This window comes from Pseudonaja textilis, chromosome 9 (assembly GCF_049901715.1).
Source record: "Pseudonaja textilis isolate UNSWEBS1 chromosome 9, rPseTex1.2, whole genome shotgun sequence".
Classification (NCBI taxonomy): Eukaryota; Metazoa; Chordata; class Lepidosauria; order Squamata; family Elapidae; genus Pseudonaja; species Pseudonaja textilis.
This window is the reverse complement of record NC_141998.1, coordinates 5,291,226-5,307,164: the sequence shown is the minus strand read 5'-3', so window position 1 is coordinate 5,307,164 and position 15,939 is coordinate 5,291,226. Positions and strand designations below refer to the sequence as shown.

The 15,939-nt window shown below is 44.8% G+C and overlaps 1 protein-coding gene across 2 annotated transcripts; it reads left to right on the top strand.

Annotated features, from left to right (window-relative positions):
* Positions 1–328: 328 nt before the first annotated feature.
* Positions 329–12,612, top strand: POLR3D (RNA polymerase III subunit D). 2 transcript variants are annotated; one of them, XM_026714958.2, is made up of 9 exons: positions 329–488; positions 1,063–1,231; positions 3,564–3,607; positions 4,678–4,829; positions 5,644–5,768; positions 6,696–6,867; positions 7,527–7,786; positions 9,284–9,436; positions 10,964–12,612. In XM_026714958.2, exons 1-9 carry the CDS (start codon positions 391–393, stop codon positions 11,084–11,086), a joined length of 1,296 nt encoding a protein of 431 aa, XP_026570743.1. In that variant the 5' UTR covers positions 329–390; the 3' UTR covers positions 11,087–12,612. The 2 variants fall into 2 exon arrangements, with proteins under 2 accessions (XP_026570743.1, XP_026570744.1); XM_026714959.2 differs by having other exon boundaries at positions 351–506.
* Positions 12,613–15,939: the final 3,327 nt, after the last annotated feature.

Sequence of the window (15,939 nt, the reverse complement as noted above, 5' to 3'; positions counted from 1 at the left end):
GAAAGTGTAAATTGTCTAATAAATTCTCTAAATAAGTAAATAAACACAACTATTAGATCCGTGTAGGAGATTGGGTGTAGGGGACTGCACTAAACGCGTGCTTTGAAACGTAAAGTCAATCCTTTTTAAAAAAAAAAATGACGTCACTTTGCTCCCACTTTCGTATCCTTCCTCCAAACGGGATGACACCCTCTCCATCATTCAATGTAAGCACAAGCATCCGCCCGCGACAAAGATGGCCGGTTTCCCTGCCGGCTTTCCCCCTGTCGAAGGGGCGGGGCGAAGAAGCCATGCCCGCGACATACATGGCGGACGACCCCCCCCCCCTTCGCGAGAACGTGTAAAACGACGTGGGAGTGTAGGCTAAGATGGCGGTTGAACGGCGTGCGCATGCGCCCTGAGAGGAGTTTGCGGGGCCGGGGGCGGAATAACCTGAACGGCCCGCGGAGGTGGAAGACGTCCTTTGGTCGGCCGAGAGAGGAGACCAGGTGACGGGGGCGCTTTCCGTAAGGGCGACATGAACGGGAAGGGGGAGACAGTGCCGAAGCTTTTGCGGATAGCCCGCAATGGGGGGTTCGACTGACATTCCCTGGTGCTTCTCCTGGTGGCCTCCACTCCTTTCTTTAGCTCAGAAGAGGACCCTGGACCTTCCCGGCGCATGTGGTGACGGGTCCCATTCTCCGCAGCGCCCTTCTTGAGGGGTGGGACCATTGCACCCCCCTTCCACTGGTACCCTAGGGGTGGGTGGGGACGATGGGATCTTTAGTCCCTGGTAAAGACCACAGGACTGAAGGAAATGTGTGGGGAAGGGCGTTGGCTCCACACCTGGGAATGGTGCCAGCCCAGCTCGGGGGTGGGTGGGTGTATGGGCTGCCTCCTGTTCCACAACTACAAACCCCATCATCCCCAGCCCACATGGGGTAGAGGAAAGGTGCATGTGGAGAATGGAGACCCATCGTCCTACACACCGTGGTTGGCAACGGAGAAGTTTTGTCTTGTTTGAAGGGTGGTTTTTTTTTTTCCTTTTTCTTTTTCCCAGCCAACTCTTCTTCTCTTCGGCAGGTCCTGCAAGATGTCCGAAGGAACGTCCAGTGGCGGCGATCCAGAGAGCGCCCGGCCCTCAGTTGCTGCTGCTCGAGGGTTAATAGGGAGAAGGACTCCCGTGCCAATCTCGGCAGGCCGCCTGCCCTCCATCCGCTCCCGAGATCTGACCCTTGGTGGGGTCAAAAAGGCAAGGGTCTCTTCCTAAGGAAGTATCTTGCAGCAGCGTTTTTAATTCCTAGTTAGTCCAGTTAGTTAGTTAGTTAGTTTGTTTGGTATGGTGGTGAACACACCAAGCCAAGAAACAGAGACCGCGAGTTCTAGTCTTGCTTAGGCACAAACCCAGCTGGATAATCTTGGGCCAGCCCCTCTCTCTCAGTCTTAGGAAAGAGGCAGTGGCAAAACTGCCAAGAAAATTACATGGACCAGCAATTGCCAGGAGTTGACACCCAAAAACACACATTCACACAATAGGACAAATTAAGGCTGCCTCGTTCATGGGCTGGACTTACTGTGCCTCCTTAGAAATTGTACAGGTTACAATTCACTTGTTTAGCGACCATTCAGAATTACAATAGCACTGGAAAAAGTGACACACACACACACACACACACACACACACACACACACACCTGGACTTTTTTTTTCACATTTGAAACTTGCAGCATCCCCATGGTCACATGACCAAAATTTGGGTGCTGGTTTGCATTCATGGAGTTAGAACATTGAGTTAGAAGACTATTGAGAGGTGGACAGCTCAGCCGTTCAAAAACGGAGAGCTAGCCGTGTGATGGGATGAGCTCCCGTCAATTTGTCCCAACGTGGGCCCACCTGGCAGTTTGAAAGTATGCATAGTAGGGACACGGAAGAAGCTTTCTCAAGCATCCCCTGGAAGATGGTGATGTCACCAGCTAGTCCATTCAACCCGGAAGTGCCTTGGAAGGTGCTTCTGACATTAACATGGTAGTAGCAACAGTTATTTTGGACTCAGTTGTGGTGATAAGTCAAGGGCTACCTATATAGACTCAGGATAGGGGTGGCAATTGTGGGAGCTGCATAGAACATTGGGGGTTAAAGTGCATGGAACAGTGTTGAAAAGTAAGTAGGGCTAAATCACATAGGCAAACAAACCAAGGTTTTCTCCCCTTTCTTCCCTCCCCGGTTGGAGGTAAAATTTTAAGACTCTCCTTTCATCTAACCATTGCAAACTTGAGGCTGCACTATAACGTTCATGTTTTTCTTGCGAAATGGTAAACAATGTGTTGATACGGTTTTTTTTTAAAGAAGTTTAAAAGTGCATGGATTGTATGTGCACTAAATCTTCTTTGAGATATGAGCTTCTTATGTTTTCTATATTTTCCAAGCTTATTTCTGTTGAAAACAGTTCCAGTCCCACCCGTTCTGCTCTTTTTACTGCATGTTTTGTCCCCAGTAGAGGTGAAGTATTGCCTGTGTGGAACTCTTCTAATGTTTTAGTTCTTCTGCGGAATCATCAGTTGAGACATCATTTCTGCATCATTCCTTGTTCCAGGCCTCATGTGACATGAGAGTTGACGAGTTGCTTAGCTCAGAGAGACAATTGTCACCAAATCTCCATTCAGTAAAATACTAGCATATTAAAACTTAACATGCTGACTTTTAATTGCAAGATAAGGCCACTTCTTTTCAAGAAAAGCAGGATCTCTTTATTTCTAAATATTTGGCACAGATGCTTATCTGCATGAGCATAGATTGCTCTAGTTGGCAAAACCACTTTTGGTCATTATTAAGGTAAAAGAGCCGTGAGCCGTGAGGAATACTAAATCATAAGAGATGGGAGATTGCTGACCTTGGAGTTTTATTTCATTAAACGTTGATCTCGTTCAGTTTGGTAGCAGCGATATCTATTAACTTTTAAAAAATCAGAAACAGGCTATTCTCTGGATTCTAAATGTTTCTTTTGTTGCTTTGAATTGGTTATGCAATAACCAAGCTATCTGGTGGATTATGAAGTGGTTGGTTATGTCAAGGGTATTTGACTCTATATGTAAACACCACATTTTTTATGATATGGAGTAGTCAGTTTTACTTGAGGTCTTCTGATGCTGGTATTCAAATATTTCGAGATATTGGCATTTGTTTTGGAAAGAGAACAAAGAGAACACGTCAGTTTTGATTAAGCTGAAGGCATACCTTGAAGCCAAGAGCTTAGGACTGTAATGATAAGGAATACAAAATATTTGTGGCTCCTAAACATGGAAACATTTTTTTAAAAAAATATTTTTATTGTGCATTTCCCCTTAACATTAAAAGAAGTATCTTCTCCAAGCAATGCAACTTGTGAAGAATGCTAAACATATTCTCTTCCCAAGAATCTTAAGTATATTTATGTATCTTATTGTTGTGTCTAGTGTCACATCAAAATGAGATGGGTAGCTGTATTGGAGTTTCAATTTTAGCACACACTGTACTCTGAAGTATGTCACAAGCCAAACATTGTGCCTAATTATGCTTGTTCTCTTGTCTCCTGGTTTTTTTTTTAGAAAACCTTTGCCCCTAACATTATTAGCAGGAAAATCAAAGAAGAGTAAGTTCCCTTTCAATGCTGTTTTCATGGAATGTATTAATATAAATGAACTGCTTAATTATCAATAAATGATCATTTAGAAGATCTGTCTAAATGGGAGATTTCAGCCTTAGACTAAAGTTATCCTATGGTTCAGGTTTATAATGCTTGTTAGATCTCAGCTACTCTAAAGCCTTCCCTTGTCTACCACCTCCTGAGATGCTATATTTTAACATTATTTGGACTGTTAATGAAACCTATACCTTTTGCACTATTTGGGCAATTTCTTCAGTTGTTAGTTGGGGAAAAATTAGCACACAGTAGTTTAAAATCTTACTGCCCTTACCAAAGCATAGTTCCTGCACTGTGCTTATCTGCTGTCTTATTTGATCTCTTTGGATAATATAGTTGTAGCTTTTTATGCGTGGATGGGGTGGTGGGGTAGGTACTGTAGTGTGTTTCTCATTTGCCCAAGAAATCAGTTGTTAATAAACAGTTAAAACTACGTGGTGATATTGTGGAAAGTTACAGACCTTTAGAATGCTTGAGTCTTTTTTCAGAAGTTGTTTTTGTTGATCTTTTCATTTATATAGTTTTTTTTCTTTTTCCTTTCCTTATTCCACTCCTCTCCCCCCAGTCACCTGCAACTTTCAGCTATCTATTCCCAGCCATTCTCCCTGCTCTCTGACCCCTCTTTATTAGCAGAACCACATATAAACCTTTTGGTCACAACCTCCATCTTCAGTGTGAAATTCTGTCACGGGAAGCCCTATCCTTCGTTGTTCTTGCATGTCTGAAAGAGGTTCACCCACAAAGTCCTTACAAAGCTACTGATGAAAAGGGCCTTCTGAATATTTTGGAAGCTTTAAGTCAGGGATCCCCAAACCTGGCAACTTTTAAGATTTGTGCACTTCAACTCCCAGAATTCTGTGCAATGCTGGCTGGAGAATTTTGAGAGTTGAAGTCCGCAAGTCTTAAAAGTCGCCAAGTTTTGAGGCCTCTGCTTTAAGTCCTCAAGTCAGAGATCTGCAGCTCTCATTGAGCAATTGAATATTTCTGCTCTGTTTTTTTTTTCCCTCCCCTCTCTTTAGGCCCAAGGAGGACCTTTCTGTCACAAAAGAGAAGAAGGACCGTGATCGAGATCGACAGAGGGAAAGTCATGGACGAAACAGAGGGAGGCCCGAAGTTATTCAGTCGCACTCCATCTTCGAGCAAGGCCCAGCAGAAATGATGAGGAAGAAAGGTTTGGAAATGATTTAAGTTGGGGCATTCCGGAGGGCAACTGTTTGGGCTTTTTAATTTTCACTGTGAACTCAATCAAGCTTTCCTCGAGACTCTTAGCCCGCTGGTTCCCACCCATTCAGCCATTACGGTACGCAGGGTGGATCACAGTAGACTTGTGAAACAGGATGGGATAAATTAGTAAAATGGGAGTGTGTTGTAGCTGAGCTTTTAAGTAAGCTGTGATAAAGTACTTAGTGCATCTTGAGGGTTGGTGTAGAAATCCTCATCATCCAAACTGGTTGGGCAAGTCCATCAGAGAAGGCAGTGTTCGGTGTGGGGTATTTGGAGTGAAGTGGACAAGATTCTGACATCAACTCTTGACACCTATAGATTGGACTCCTATTTTTCTGGTTGGTAAAAACTGCCAGAATGTAACAAGGAGCTGGGTTAGGCTTGGTACTTAATTCGTCCTTGGGTGAACGGGTGTTGCTCCTCTACCCAAAAATTCTTGGTCAAACCTTAGAAAACGGTCCATCTTAGAAAACGGTTAATGTGTTTCCAGTGTGTTGCATGAGCAGAGCAGTTCCATTGATCATAAATTAATCACAGTGTTCTCCAGAATCCTCTTTTTCCTTATTCCTTCTCCTTGACTTTTCTTCTCTTTCCTTGTTTGCATAAACATGGCTGATTCTAATAAAGCCTTTTGGGGCTTATTTTTAATGAAACGTCTAGCGTCGGTGACTTGGCCATCCAGGGTCTTCTCGGCCAGCCACCATGAATTTGCCTTATGAGATGTGCCATTTGCAGCGATGCTGTTCTTGCTTTCCGTGCAGGTACCTGGGATAAGTCCGTGGATATGTCTGATTTTGGCCCATCTCACATCATCAACATAAAGAAAGAGAAGAGGGAGACGGATGAGGAGACCAAGAAGATCTTGCGCATGTTGGAGAAAGATGATGTGAGTTTGAGGATGGCTACCATCCATCAACTCCCGAAATAATACGGACTTTATCTTATGTTAGGACTCAACTTTTAAGGCATTGGTGGGCACTACTGCTAGCTGGAGTTAAGGATGTTTATCTTAAATACGTTCTTTAAAATAAGAATGTTTCTGTTCATTGTAATCTGATTTTAACACAACATTTGTGGTTTTTACACAAGATGACATTTTTCTGTTAATTTTTTTTCCACCTATAGTTGTTTCTCTATCCCTTTGTGATCTCAGCTTTAAGAATGAAGGGCAGGTTTAGGAAGTTTGTGCCTGTGGAAACATTTATCCACCTATTGATACATTGCCAGTTGTTGATGAAATACAGGCTAAACTCTGAATAAGAGATAACCATGTGCACTTCCTTTGTTTACATAGCATGATATTCCCAGAACAAATGAACTGTTAGGTCTTGAAGTAGAAACGTGCAAATTGTTTAGTCTCAGAACAGTTTTGAGCACAACATGTCATGAAGTGTTTTACTCTTCGTTGCAAAATAGACTGGTTTGAACTTTTTGGCAAAATGTTTCAAACAAAGCTTTCTCAAGTTCAGAACATCGTTTTGCATTTACCTTCGAGAGATTTTTGCAAAGCTTTGTGCTTGGAGCAGCAGATGCAGCTTGAAGTAAGGGAGCTATTCCCTCAACAAAGTAAAAACCGCATTTCTCACCTGACATTGGATCACAAACTACCTCAACCCTCTTTATTGGTTGGTGGGCTTATTCATTCAATTCAGAGGCTAAGAGATTCCAGACAACTGGCCCGCTTACGTTGAAAAAGTAGGAACGGTTTTTAAAAATCACATATCCTCATTTGTCCAAAAAACAGACTCATGGGATAGGATGTGAAATAGTCTTTCTTTTAACTGCCGTTTTCTCTCTCGTTCTTTGGTCCCAGTTCCTGGATGACCCAGGCTTGAAAAACGACATTCGAAACAAGCCAGTCCAGCTGCCTCTGGCCCATTCTGGTTGGCTTTTCAAGGAAGAAGGGGATGATCAAGAGGACAGCAAGCCGTTGAATGCCAGCCATAAAGAGGAGAAGCTGGAGACAGGTTTACCTTCGGTAAAAGGTAGGTGGCTCACCTTGACCTGGAACAGGTGAGCGAACGGATAAAGTGGGCATTGTGCATTGTGCAGCCCTGAGGAGCCTGTTCCCTCTTAATTTCTTGCAAGAAGAGAAGAATTGGGGAGTGTACGATAGCAGGGGGTTACTAAAGGAGCATTTAGTCATTTGGTGTTCTGGTCTTCAGAAGCAGCCCCGTAGCTGCTATAGAAGATGGGATAAATATATGTTACTCATATCTACAATTGGTTAAATAGAAACAAAATGTGAAATATGAAATGGTTTTATGAATGTTTTTGGAATAAATATAAGACTTATTGTACAATAAGGAAAGAATACCGTGTGGAACCCGATTGGGGGTGGGGGGAAGAAATATATGCATATAAAATAGTATATAATACTATAATATATAATACTGTATATTATAATAAAATATATAATAGTAAATAGGAGATTATTGTTGTTAATAAAGGAGGTATTAACTAAAAATGGCTATACTGATCCTAGTTTTTTTTATTTGTTATATATTGGGTTTAAGAGAGTAAAATGGGGAGAATACATAAAATAAAAATAGGTGGCAAGATTGAATTGACAATAAAGGGGATAAATATTGGATAATCTCTCCCTCTCTCTCTTTTTCTCTCTCTCTTCCCCCCACCCCCGCAGTGAAAGAAGAACACGATGAAGAGGAGACGGTGTGTGCACAGGCTCCAGCGCCCACCAAAGCCCCTCCTCCCTTCCCTCACGATGTCTCCCTGGCGGAACTGCTGCCCAGGTTGAGTCTCTCCAAGGAGGAAGAGTTGCTCTTCCTGCAGCTGCCAGATACTCTCCCGGGACAGCCGCCCACACAGGACACTAAGCCGCTGAAAGCAGAAGTGCAGAACGAGGATGGGCAGATGATGGTGATAAAACAGGAGAAGACCCAGGTAGGAGTCGTGTCCTGCTGGAACAAGCAGCGGGAATCTGCAGGTGCTACTGCAGGGGTCTCCAGCCTTGGCAACTTGAAGACTTGTGGACTTCTGGGAGTTGAAGCCTCCCAGGCTTCCAGTTGCTACTGGACTAACTAGGAATTAAAAATTCTGCTGCAAGATATTTCCTTAGCAAGAGACCGTTGCCTTTTTGATCCCACCAAGGGCAAGGAGTTTCTTTGAAAAGAGGGAGGGGGGCAGCCTGTCAACCCTGAAATTTGACTTATGTGTAAACCATTTTATTTAGCTTTTTTATATATTCTTTTTCTTCCGTTCTCTTTGCTGGTATTAGGAGGGAAGGGTTTCGGACTTGCCACATTCCTAAGGTGGGAATTCCTAAAGCTATGCTGGCTGGGGAATTCTGGGAGTTGAAGTCCACAAGTCTTCAAGTTGCCAAGGTTGGAGACCCCCTGTGCTACTACAGTGCGCATGGTGTTGGTGGCTGCAAATGGAGGTCTGGAAGTCTGCCAGATAGAAGCCAGGTTGTTGACGTTTCTGTAGAAAAAGAACAGTGGGTCTAACTGTTGGTTATATATATTGAGTTGGGATGGCAATGCTTGAACCTAGACGTTTTCCCAGAGTTGGGTTTTTATCGACATGAAGGTAAAGGTTCCCCTCCTCGCACATACGTGCTACTCATTTCCGGCTCTTGGGGGGGGGTGGGGGGTGCTCATCTCCGTTACAAAGCCAAAGAGCCAGCGCTGCCTGAAGACGTCTCCGTGGTCATGTGGCGATAGGACTCAACGCCTTTGAAGGCGCACGGAACGCTGTTCCCTTCCCACCAAAGGGGTCCCTATTTTTCTACTTGCAATTTTGAACATGCTTTCAAACTGCTCGGTCGGCAGAAGCTGGGACAAGTAACGGGAGCTCACTCCATTACGCGGCGCTAGGGATTCGAACTGCCGAACTGCCGACCTTTCCGATCGACAGGCTCAGCGTCTTAGCCACTGAGCCCCTTTATGCTTCATTGGCATAATTGTCCTATACTTCGTGGAAGGTAAAGAAGCTTCCCAAAATAATGATTTTGGCTGTTTTGCTTCTAGAGCAGGGGCGTCAAACTGGATTTCTTTGAGGGCCGGATCCGCATTATAGTTCTCCTCTGCTGGGTGGGTGGGGGCAGAAGGGACAGGGGCCTCTTGCAGCACCCTGCCGGCTAAAACGGGGCGCAGGTTTTTGGCTGCCCTCATTTTGGCCCCCAAAGGCACTGCAGACAGGTCCTTTCCTATTTCCAGACCGGCCCCAAGGGCCAGTTTTAAGCACCCCCGCAGGTAGGATCCGGCCCTCGAGCCTTGAGTTGGACACCCTTGTTCTGTAGACACCTTTGCATTCCGCTCCAGGCGCCAGAAAACAGGGTTGCCGTGACGTTTTAAGGGAGAGCAGAGCGGGAGTTTGCAAGTGCTCTCGCCTTGGGAATCTCTTCCCAGCTCCTAAACTTGCCCACTTCTCCTTCCCCAGGAGACCCAGGAAGCGGAGAACACCTGCACCCTGGGCGACCTCTCCGAGGGGCAGGTGGGGAAGCTGCTGATCCGCAAGTCAGGAAAGGTGCAACTTGTTCTCGGCCAGGTGACCCTCGACATAACCACGGGAACACCCTGCTCCTTTCTTCAGGTAGGCCTTGCTCTTGCGGGACGTGGGCCCCCCCTTCGCAGGCCCTGTCAAGCACAAAGCGGTCGGAGGCCGCGCAGTCTGGGAATAGCACTTGCAAGAAACGGGCGGCGAGAAAAGGGGCCCGAGTGACCCCTCGTCCCAAGCGCTGCCGTTGAAACTGCGGTTGAGATGATTCGGAAATATCCGCGTTCTTAGGGTGGGGTCAAGGCTTAGGGACTTTAATAGCCATCAAGACTGATGGGAGACCCAAAGGTGCTTTTTTCAGGAGGCAACTGGGCTCTCTTGTTTTTTTTTTTCTTTGACGACGTTTCGCTTCTCATCCAAGGAGCTTCTTCAGCTCTAAGGCTGGATGGTGGGGAATGGAAGGGATTGATGCTCCTTGCAGACAAAGCTGGTCATTTGCATCCTTTTGGAGGGTCGTTGAGGCCACTTGGAGGTTTATCTGTGTCCTCAGGGTCACCTGAGTGACGCTAATGGTTCCTGTAGTCTGCAATTTGGGGGAAGTCCGTTTGTACTTCCACACGATTCAAAGGGTGCGCATCCCAAAGAGCATAGCTAAAGGTTTATGGAGGTACCCGGTCATCTAGGTCATGGCTGTCTCAAAAGATATCCTAGAACTCTAGCATAGACTTTTGACTGATGGGAGAATACATTGTATTGTCAGAGCATATCATTAGATTGTCAGAGTTGGAAGGGACCTTGCAGGTCATCTAGTCCAACCCCCCTACACCATTTCTGACTGATGGCAGTCCAGTCTCTCCCTGAAAGCCTCCACTGATGAAGCTCCCACAACTTCTGTGGGCAACTTCCGTTCCACCGGTTGATTGTTCTCCCTGTCAGAAAATTCCTCCTTATTTCCAGGTTGAATCTCTCCCTTGGTCAGTTTCCATCCGTTATCTTAACGGATATACCCAGTTTGGTCCCCTGCTCTTCCAACTGGCACTAGATAGCCCTGACTTTCTCCGCAGGTTTTCCACAAAGCATCTCTTTAAGTCAGTGGCGTCTAACCTTGGCAACTTTTAAGACCGGTGGACAGAGCACAGCTGGCTGGAGAATTCTGGGAGTCGAAGTCCACAAGTCTTAAAGTTGCCAAGTTTGGGGGGGCCTCTGGTCTAGGTTAAGAAATAATTAAGTCTTACTGGTACAGGAAAGGAGTGAGTAGTTAAGCAAGTCTTCTTCTTGTGTGTGTGTTTTTTTTTAAATACTCTGATATTATCAGTCCCGATCTTTCAGCATAGAGCGAGATTTTGTTTTTTTTTCCTTGTTTGGCTCCAGCCTCGTTTAAATGACTGGGAATTGTTTGCATTTCTTCTACAGGTGGGGGGGGGGGATCAGCAGGTAGAGCACCTGGCTGAGACCGTCTAATGAGCGGCTTATGCTGACACTCAAAAATCTGTTTCCCAGAATCTGTTTGCTTCCTCCAACCTGCAAAGATGCCTTGATTAGGTCTTGTTGGCTTGCGTTACTTTTTGGGGGGGGAAAAGGGGGGCTTTGGAGTAATTGTCCTTCTCTCTTGGTCTCTCAAAGGAACTGGTGTCAGTCAGCATTGGGGACAATCGGAGCGGCGAGATGATCGTCTTGGGTCACGTGAGGCACAAGCTCGTTTGTGCTCCAGATTTCGAATCCTTGCTGGCCTACAAGCATCGATAGAGCCGCCGCAAAGCTCCTCGCCAGGGTAGCCGGTGGTTCTGCCTAAACAAGAGTGACTTGGGCTCTCCAAAAGTGCCTGTTCCTAAGCCGACGAAGACGGAAAGACTCTGCCAGAAGAGATGGGCAAACATTCACGGGGACGAGCCCGATGGACATCTTAACTGTCGGAGATTATCTGGAGCTCCAGAATCTCTGAAGGTAGGGGAAAGGGTTCGAAGCCGAGGGCTTGCTGCGTCCTTCCTCCCAGTTCCGCACAGGATATGACTTGCCCCCTTGTAACGACTTTTAATGACTTAATTGCGCACACTACCCGGTGATATTTATCCCAAAGGGAGGTTGGGAAGGTGTGAGCCTTGGAGCCAAGGTTAAAGCTGTTTGGCCGCTCTTCCCTGCAGATGCTGGAGAAGATGTCGCCATTCCGAGCATCTGTAGGAGATCGGGCCAGTGGTGCCTTTTTCTCTTTTGCCTTCTGGATCTTAACTACCGCACGACACCAGTAGGAAAAAAAGGGGGGGTGATGGTGTGAGAGGTTTGGGGAAACACATGAGATTAGACTGTCTTCTGCAGTGAGATACCCCCATATATCTCTTGTTGTCCAGGCCAGGGGTCTCCAACCCTGCAAACTTTAAGCCTGGAGGACTTCAACTCCCAGAATCCTGGTCCAGACCAGCTCATTCAGCATCTGGTGAAGTTTTTTTTTTTTTTCCTTAAGGCTACTTTCATCCTATCTCTGAACAGCCAGGGGGAAAATAATTATCTAGCTGACAAGCTCTGCCATGTCTCGTATTTATAATGCTCCGTGTGATAAAAGCAGCAGCAGGCTTCTTTTATAAATGGAGAAGGCAAAGAGGAAGGGTCTCGTGCTTTTAATCTGGCTTTCGTTCCCTCTGCTTGAAGCAGAAAAGCATCGCTGGATCCGTGGTCCTAAGGCGAAAGATTCCTGCAGTGGCAGGGGGGACAGGAAGTCATGGATGGCAGTTCCCCTTGTTCCTGAACCAGGAATCAATTTTGTCATCAGAAAAGCCTATTCGGACCATTATAGCCCAAATCTCTCTCCCCACACTTCCATCTGTCTCTCTGTCTCCCTCCCTCCCTCCCTCCCTCCCTCCCTCTCACACAAACGCCTATTAAATTCGATAGTCTGCTTTAAAACTATTCTCACTCTGCCTTGGACCCAGGCGTGATGGCAAGAAAGTTGTGATTTGCTTACCTTTGTTCTCTATCACGCTTTTCTGTCACGTCGATTAACTGTTTAAATATTTTTAGAGAGCAGCAATTAAAGTATTCATGCTCCTTGGGCTTTTGTTCCTTAACAGCAGTTGGAAAATCATAAAGCTGAGAATGCTGATGGTATCATTGACTACAAAGGTGACTTCTCTGTTAAGTCTCTTTTTTTTTCCAGCTGGGTACCTTTATTTGATCACCTTGGTTAACCAAATTGGAGAGAGCAACAACTTTTGTGGTCAAGTTGTTGGCATTTATTTATCACCTGTATATCTATAAATAAAAACAGACACTAGAAGGATTCTGTGTGTACAGTCCAAGGAATTTGAATAGGTTTGCACTTTGAAGCTACGAGGTAAGGAAACGGGAAAGACATTTTCACCTCACCTGTCAGTGGACACCCAGGCAGGACAGTAAGATTTGACATAAGCACCTGGGAAACCAGGAGAGACAAGCAGTTCAGAGGAGTATAAAGGTTTATTGCAAGCTTAAGCTCTCCATAACATACTGGCCAACTAACGGTCAGTGGAAAAGAGCAGGAGATAAGAATTCAAGTTGGGCTGGATTTAGATCTCTTGTGGACATGCAGGAACTCATAACTTATGATGCATTTGACTCCTCCCTCAATCTCAGCCAGGTCACCACCTACAATATTCCTTATAAAGAGGACAACATAAAGCAGCGTGTTAACCATGTGCAAATATTAATTAATTGAAAATGACAGAGAACGTGGGGCTCAATACAAAAGCAGCTTTTGGACGATGGAGCCACAGATATTTTGTGAAAATTAGCGGGGGGAAGGAGATAAGCGGAGAAGAAAAAATTGTAGATAAGGAGCAGGAACTGTAAGAATCAAAACTGTGCCTGTCCCTTCTAGCTGCTTATAAATAAATAAAAAACCCTTATTATATGGACATTTTTCTTCTCTGCCTTTCAGAATGATTTTTTTTAAAATCAACAAATCTTTCGTTTGGTTTGCTTACAGAAGGCAATATTAACACAATAGACCACCATGAAACAGAAAAAAGGCATTGGAATCTAACAAAGCTGGGGCAAACCAAACTGTTTTAATGGAAACCACACTTTGCAATTAATTCAGCAATTATGGCTTAGAGAGAAACCCTTTGTCCATTACAGGGTTCCTCTACACCTCTGCTGATATTTTCATTGATATTTGGCAATGAGAACCTTGTCCGAGTTTCCTTGAGCGAAGAGCCTTCAAAGGGCAGTGAACAGGGACTGCTCTTTATTATAAGCCAAGGAGAAAAGATCCGGTAAAGTAAGAGCCTTCTTGCCAGCGTCGTGGTAGAATTAAGCTATTTCCCCTTACAAAGGCCCATTTATTTCCATTTTAAATTTCCCATCAGCAATAAGCCTTAGCGGATATCCAGAGTAGAAGTAAACAAATCACAAAGCAAGACCGAAGTAAACAAATTGCAAAGAGAGATTATAGGCTGCAAAATAACAGTATTTTGGGGGAATCTCTTTATAAATGTTTTCAGAAAGCCTATTAATCAAACAGCTGGCAGCATTGGAAATAGAAATCGAAGCAGTCAGGAAAGGATTTGAAAAGTGTTTGTGTACTGTACATGAGCAGGACTAGAAGATCTGTTGAGTAAATCCAGGGTGGCTTCTAGGAAACAGGATCGCTGAGGATGACAGGTGAGCGGATTTGAGACGTTCTTGGAAAGACTCAAATGTCATCCAGTCATTGGTCGGACCTTCCAGAGAGCTACTATTGCCCCCAGGAGCTGTAGACGGAAGCTTATTCTGAAGTACTCATTCAAAGATGAAGTTCAAGATTATCAGATCTGAAACATCAGTCCCACTGGACTTGGACATCCTTAGAAGTGACCAGGATCCACTTCTCCTGCACGCTCTTCAACAGGACGGAAAGAAAAATGTCATCCTTTGCAAGCTGGACTAATAAAAGAGAAGCCCGTAGCTGACCTGACGGTAGAAGCTTGTTGCGTATTTATTGGCGTAAATGCTCTTCGATGCACTTTGCTATCTGGAAAGCTTTCAGATTCAGTGTCCCTCCCTGAATTCCCTGCATCCCAATGAGGATTAGGCAAACCGGATTAACCAAGACCACAGCGATGGCATGGGTGCAGTTGTCCTTCTTGTCCCCATGGTAGACCTTGGTTCGGAGGTCCATGGTATGCTGTTGGGCATCGGTATACAGATTGTCTCGTATGACCAAGCATTTGTGTCCACCCAGAGTCAAACCCTGAGTGAGGAGTATGTTTCTGTTCCTACCAAGGAGAGCTTGGATTTCTGGTTTGGTCATTCTGGACAAGATGCCGCCTTGGTGGGCCCTTAAGACCTGCTGTTGTGTTACAGAGATAACTGCAGCATCACAGCACAGCCCATCTCTCATGAAATTGTTGAGACACCCTTGCCAAGATGGCATTTGGTGATTTGGGGAGTGTTGCATTTAAAGGCAGCTTGTAACTACTTTGGAAAAACCCAGGTCTTCTTTTTAGAGTAGGCCAATTTTGCTCTTCTGGAGCCTGAAGGTTGGTTGGTTGGTTGGTTGAAAACCTTATTTTCTCTTTTGTCACTCAATATACCTGACCCTAAGATGAAGAAATATTTGAGGCTAAAACAAGATAATGGCTGCTTACTGTATCTACTTCCATGCACTGTTGATGGACATATCCCAAAACTAACTTGCAATCAAGTTTTAGGACCCCAAACCCCTCAGCAGGTACTTGATCTTTCCCCGGGTTGTCTTGGATACAACTATTTAGCGTTCTTTCACAGGCTGCAAGCTGGTCATTCTAGAACCCTGACAGCACTACCTACGTGTCCTGTGATGTCATAATGCATGTTTTCCTGGAGGAAAGGGTGCATATCCCATCATACTTTTAACTAACAATCATAGTTTTTGTTTGTGTCTGCATCTGATAGTATATGAGTTACAGAATTCTTTTGAATCAGAAGACTTAGGCTCAATTCTGGTTTCCTCAAAGTACAATTCACCGGTATTGGAATCGTGATTATCCCACATCAAGGCTATGAAGTTCCCAATTGCCTATTAATTGCTAGTGTTGAGATTTTAAACTGAAGTTGATTTATTGTTCAATTTTTTTTATTTAATATAAGCCATCCAGAGTTGCATTCTTCAAGATGGGTGACCCCATAAGTTTCATAAATAAATAAATATTTGGGCGGGCAGGCATTTCTAAAAGATCTTTTTTCTGGACCAAGTTCTACCCTGCAGCCTGTTACAACCACAAGTTCCCCAGCCAGTTTCTTAATCTAGAATCTAGGATTGCTTCTACGATGGTCCCCCGAAAGGGCTTTTTCGGGAGGCAACTGGACTTTCTTGTTTTTTTCTCTGAAGATGTTTTGCTTCTTATCCAAGAAGCTTCTTCAGCTCTGACAGGATGGTGGGGAATGGAAGGGATTTATATTCCTTGCTGGCAGCTGGTCATTTGCATCCTTTTAGAGGGTAGTTGAAGCACTTGGAGGTTTATTTGTGTCCTCAGGGTCACCCTGAGTGGTACAAATGGTTCCTGTAGTCTGCTATTTTTTTTCCTTTGGAAATCCATTCCCCAGACCATTCCAAGGCTGTTCATCCCAGATTGTATAGCTAAAAGTCTATGGAGATTCTCAGTCATCCA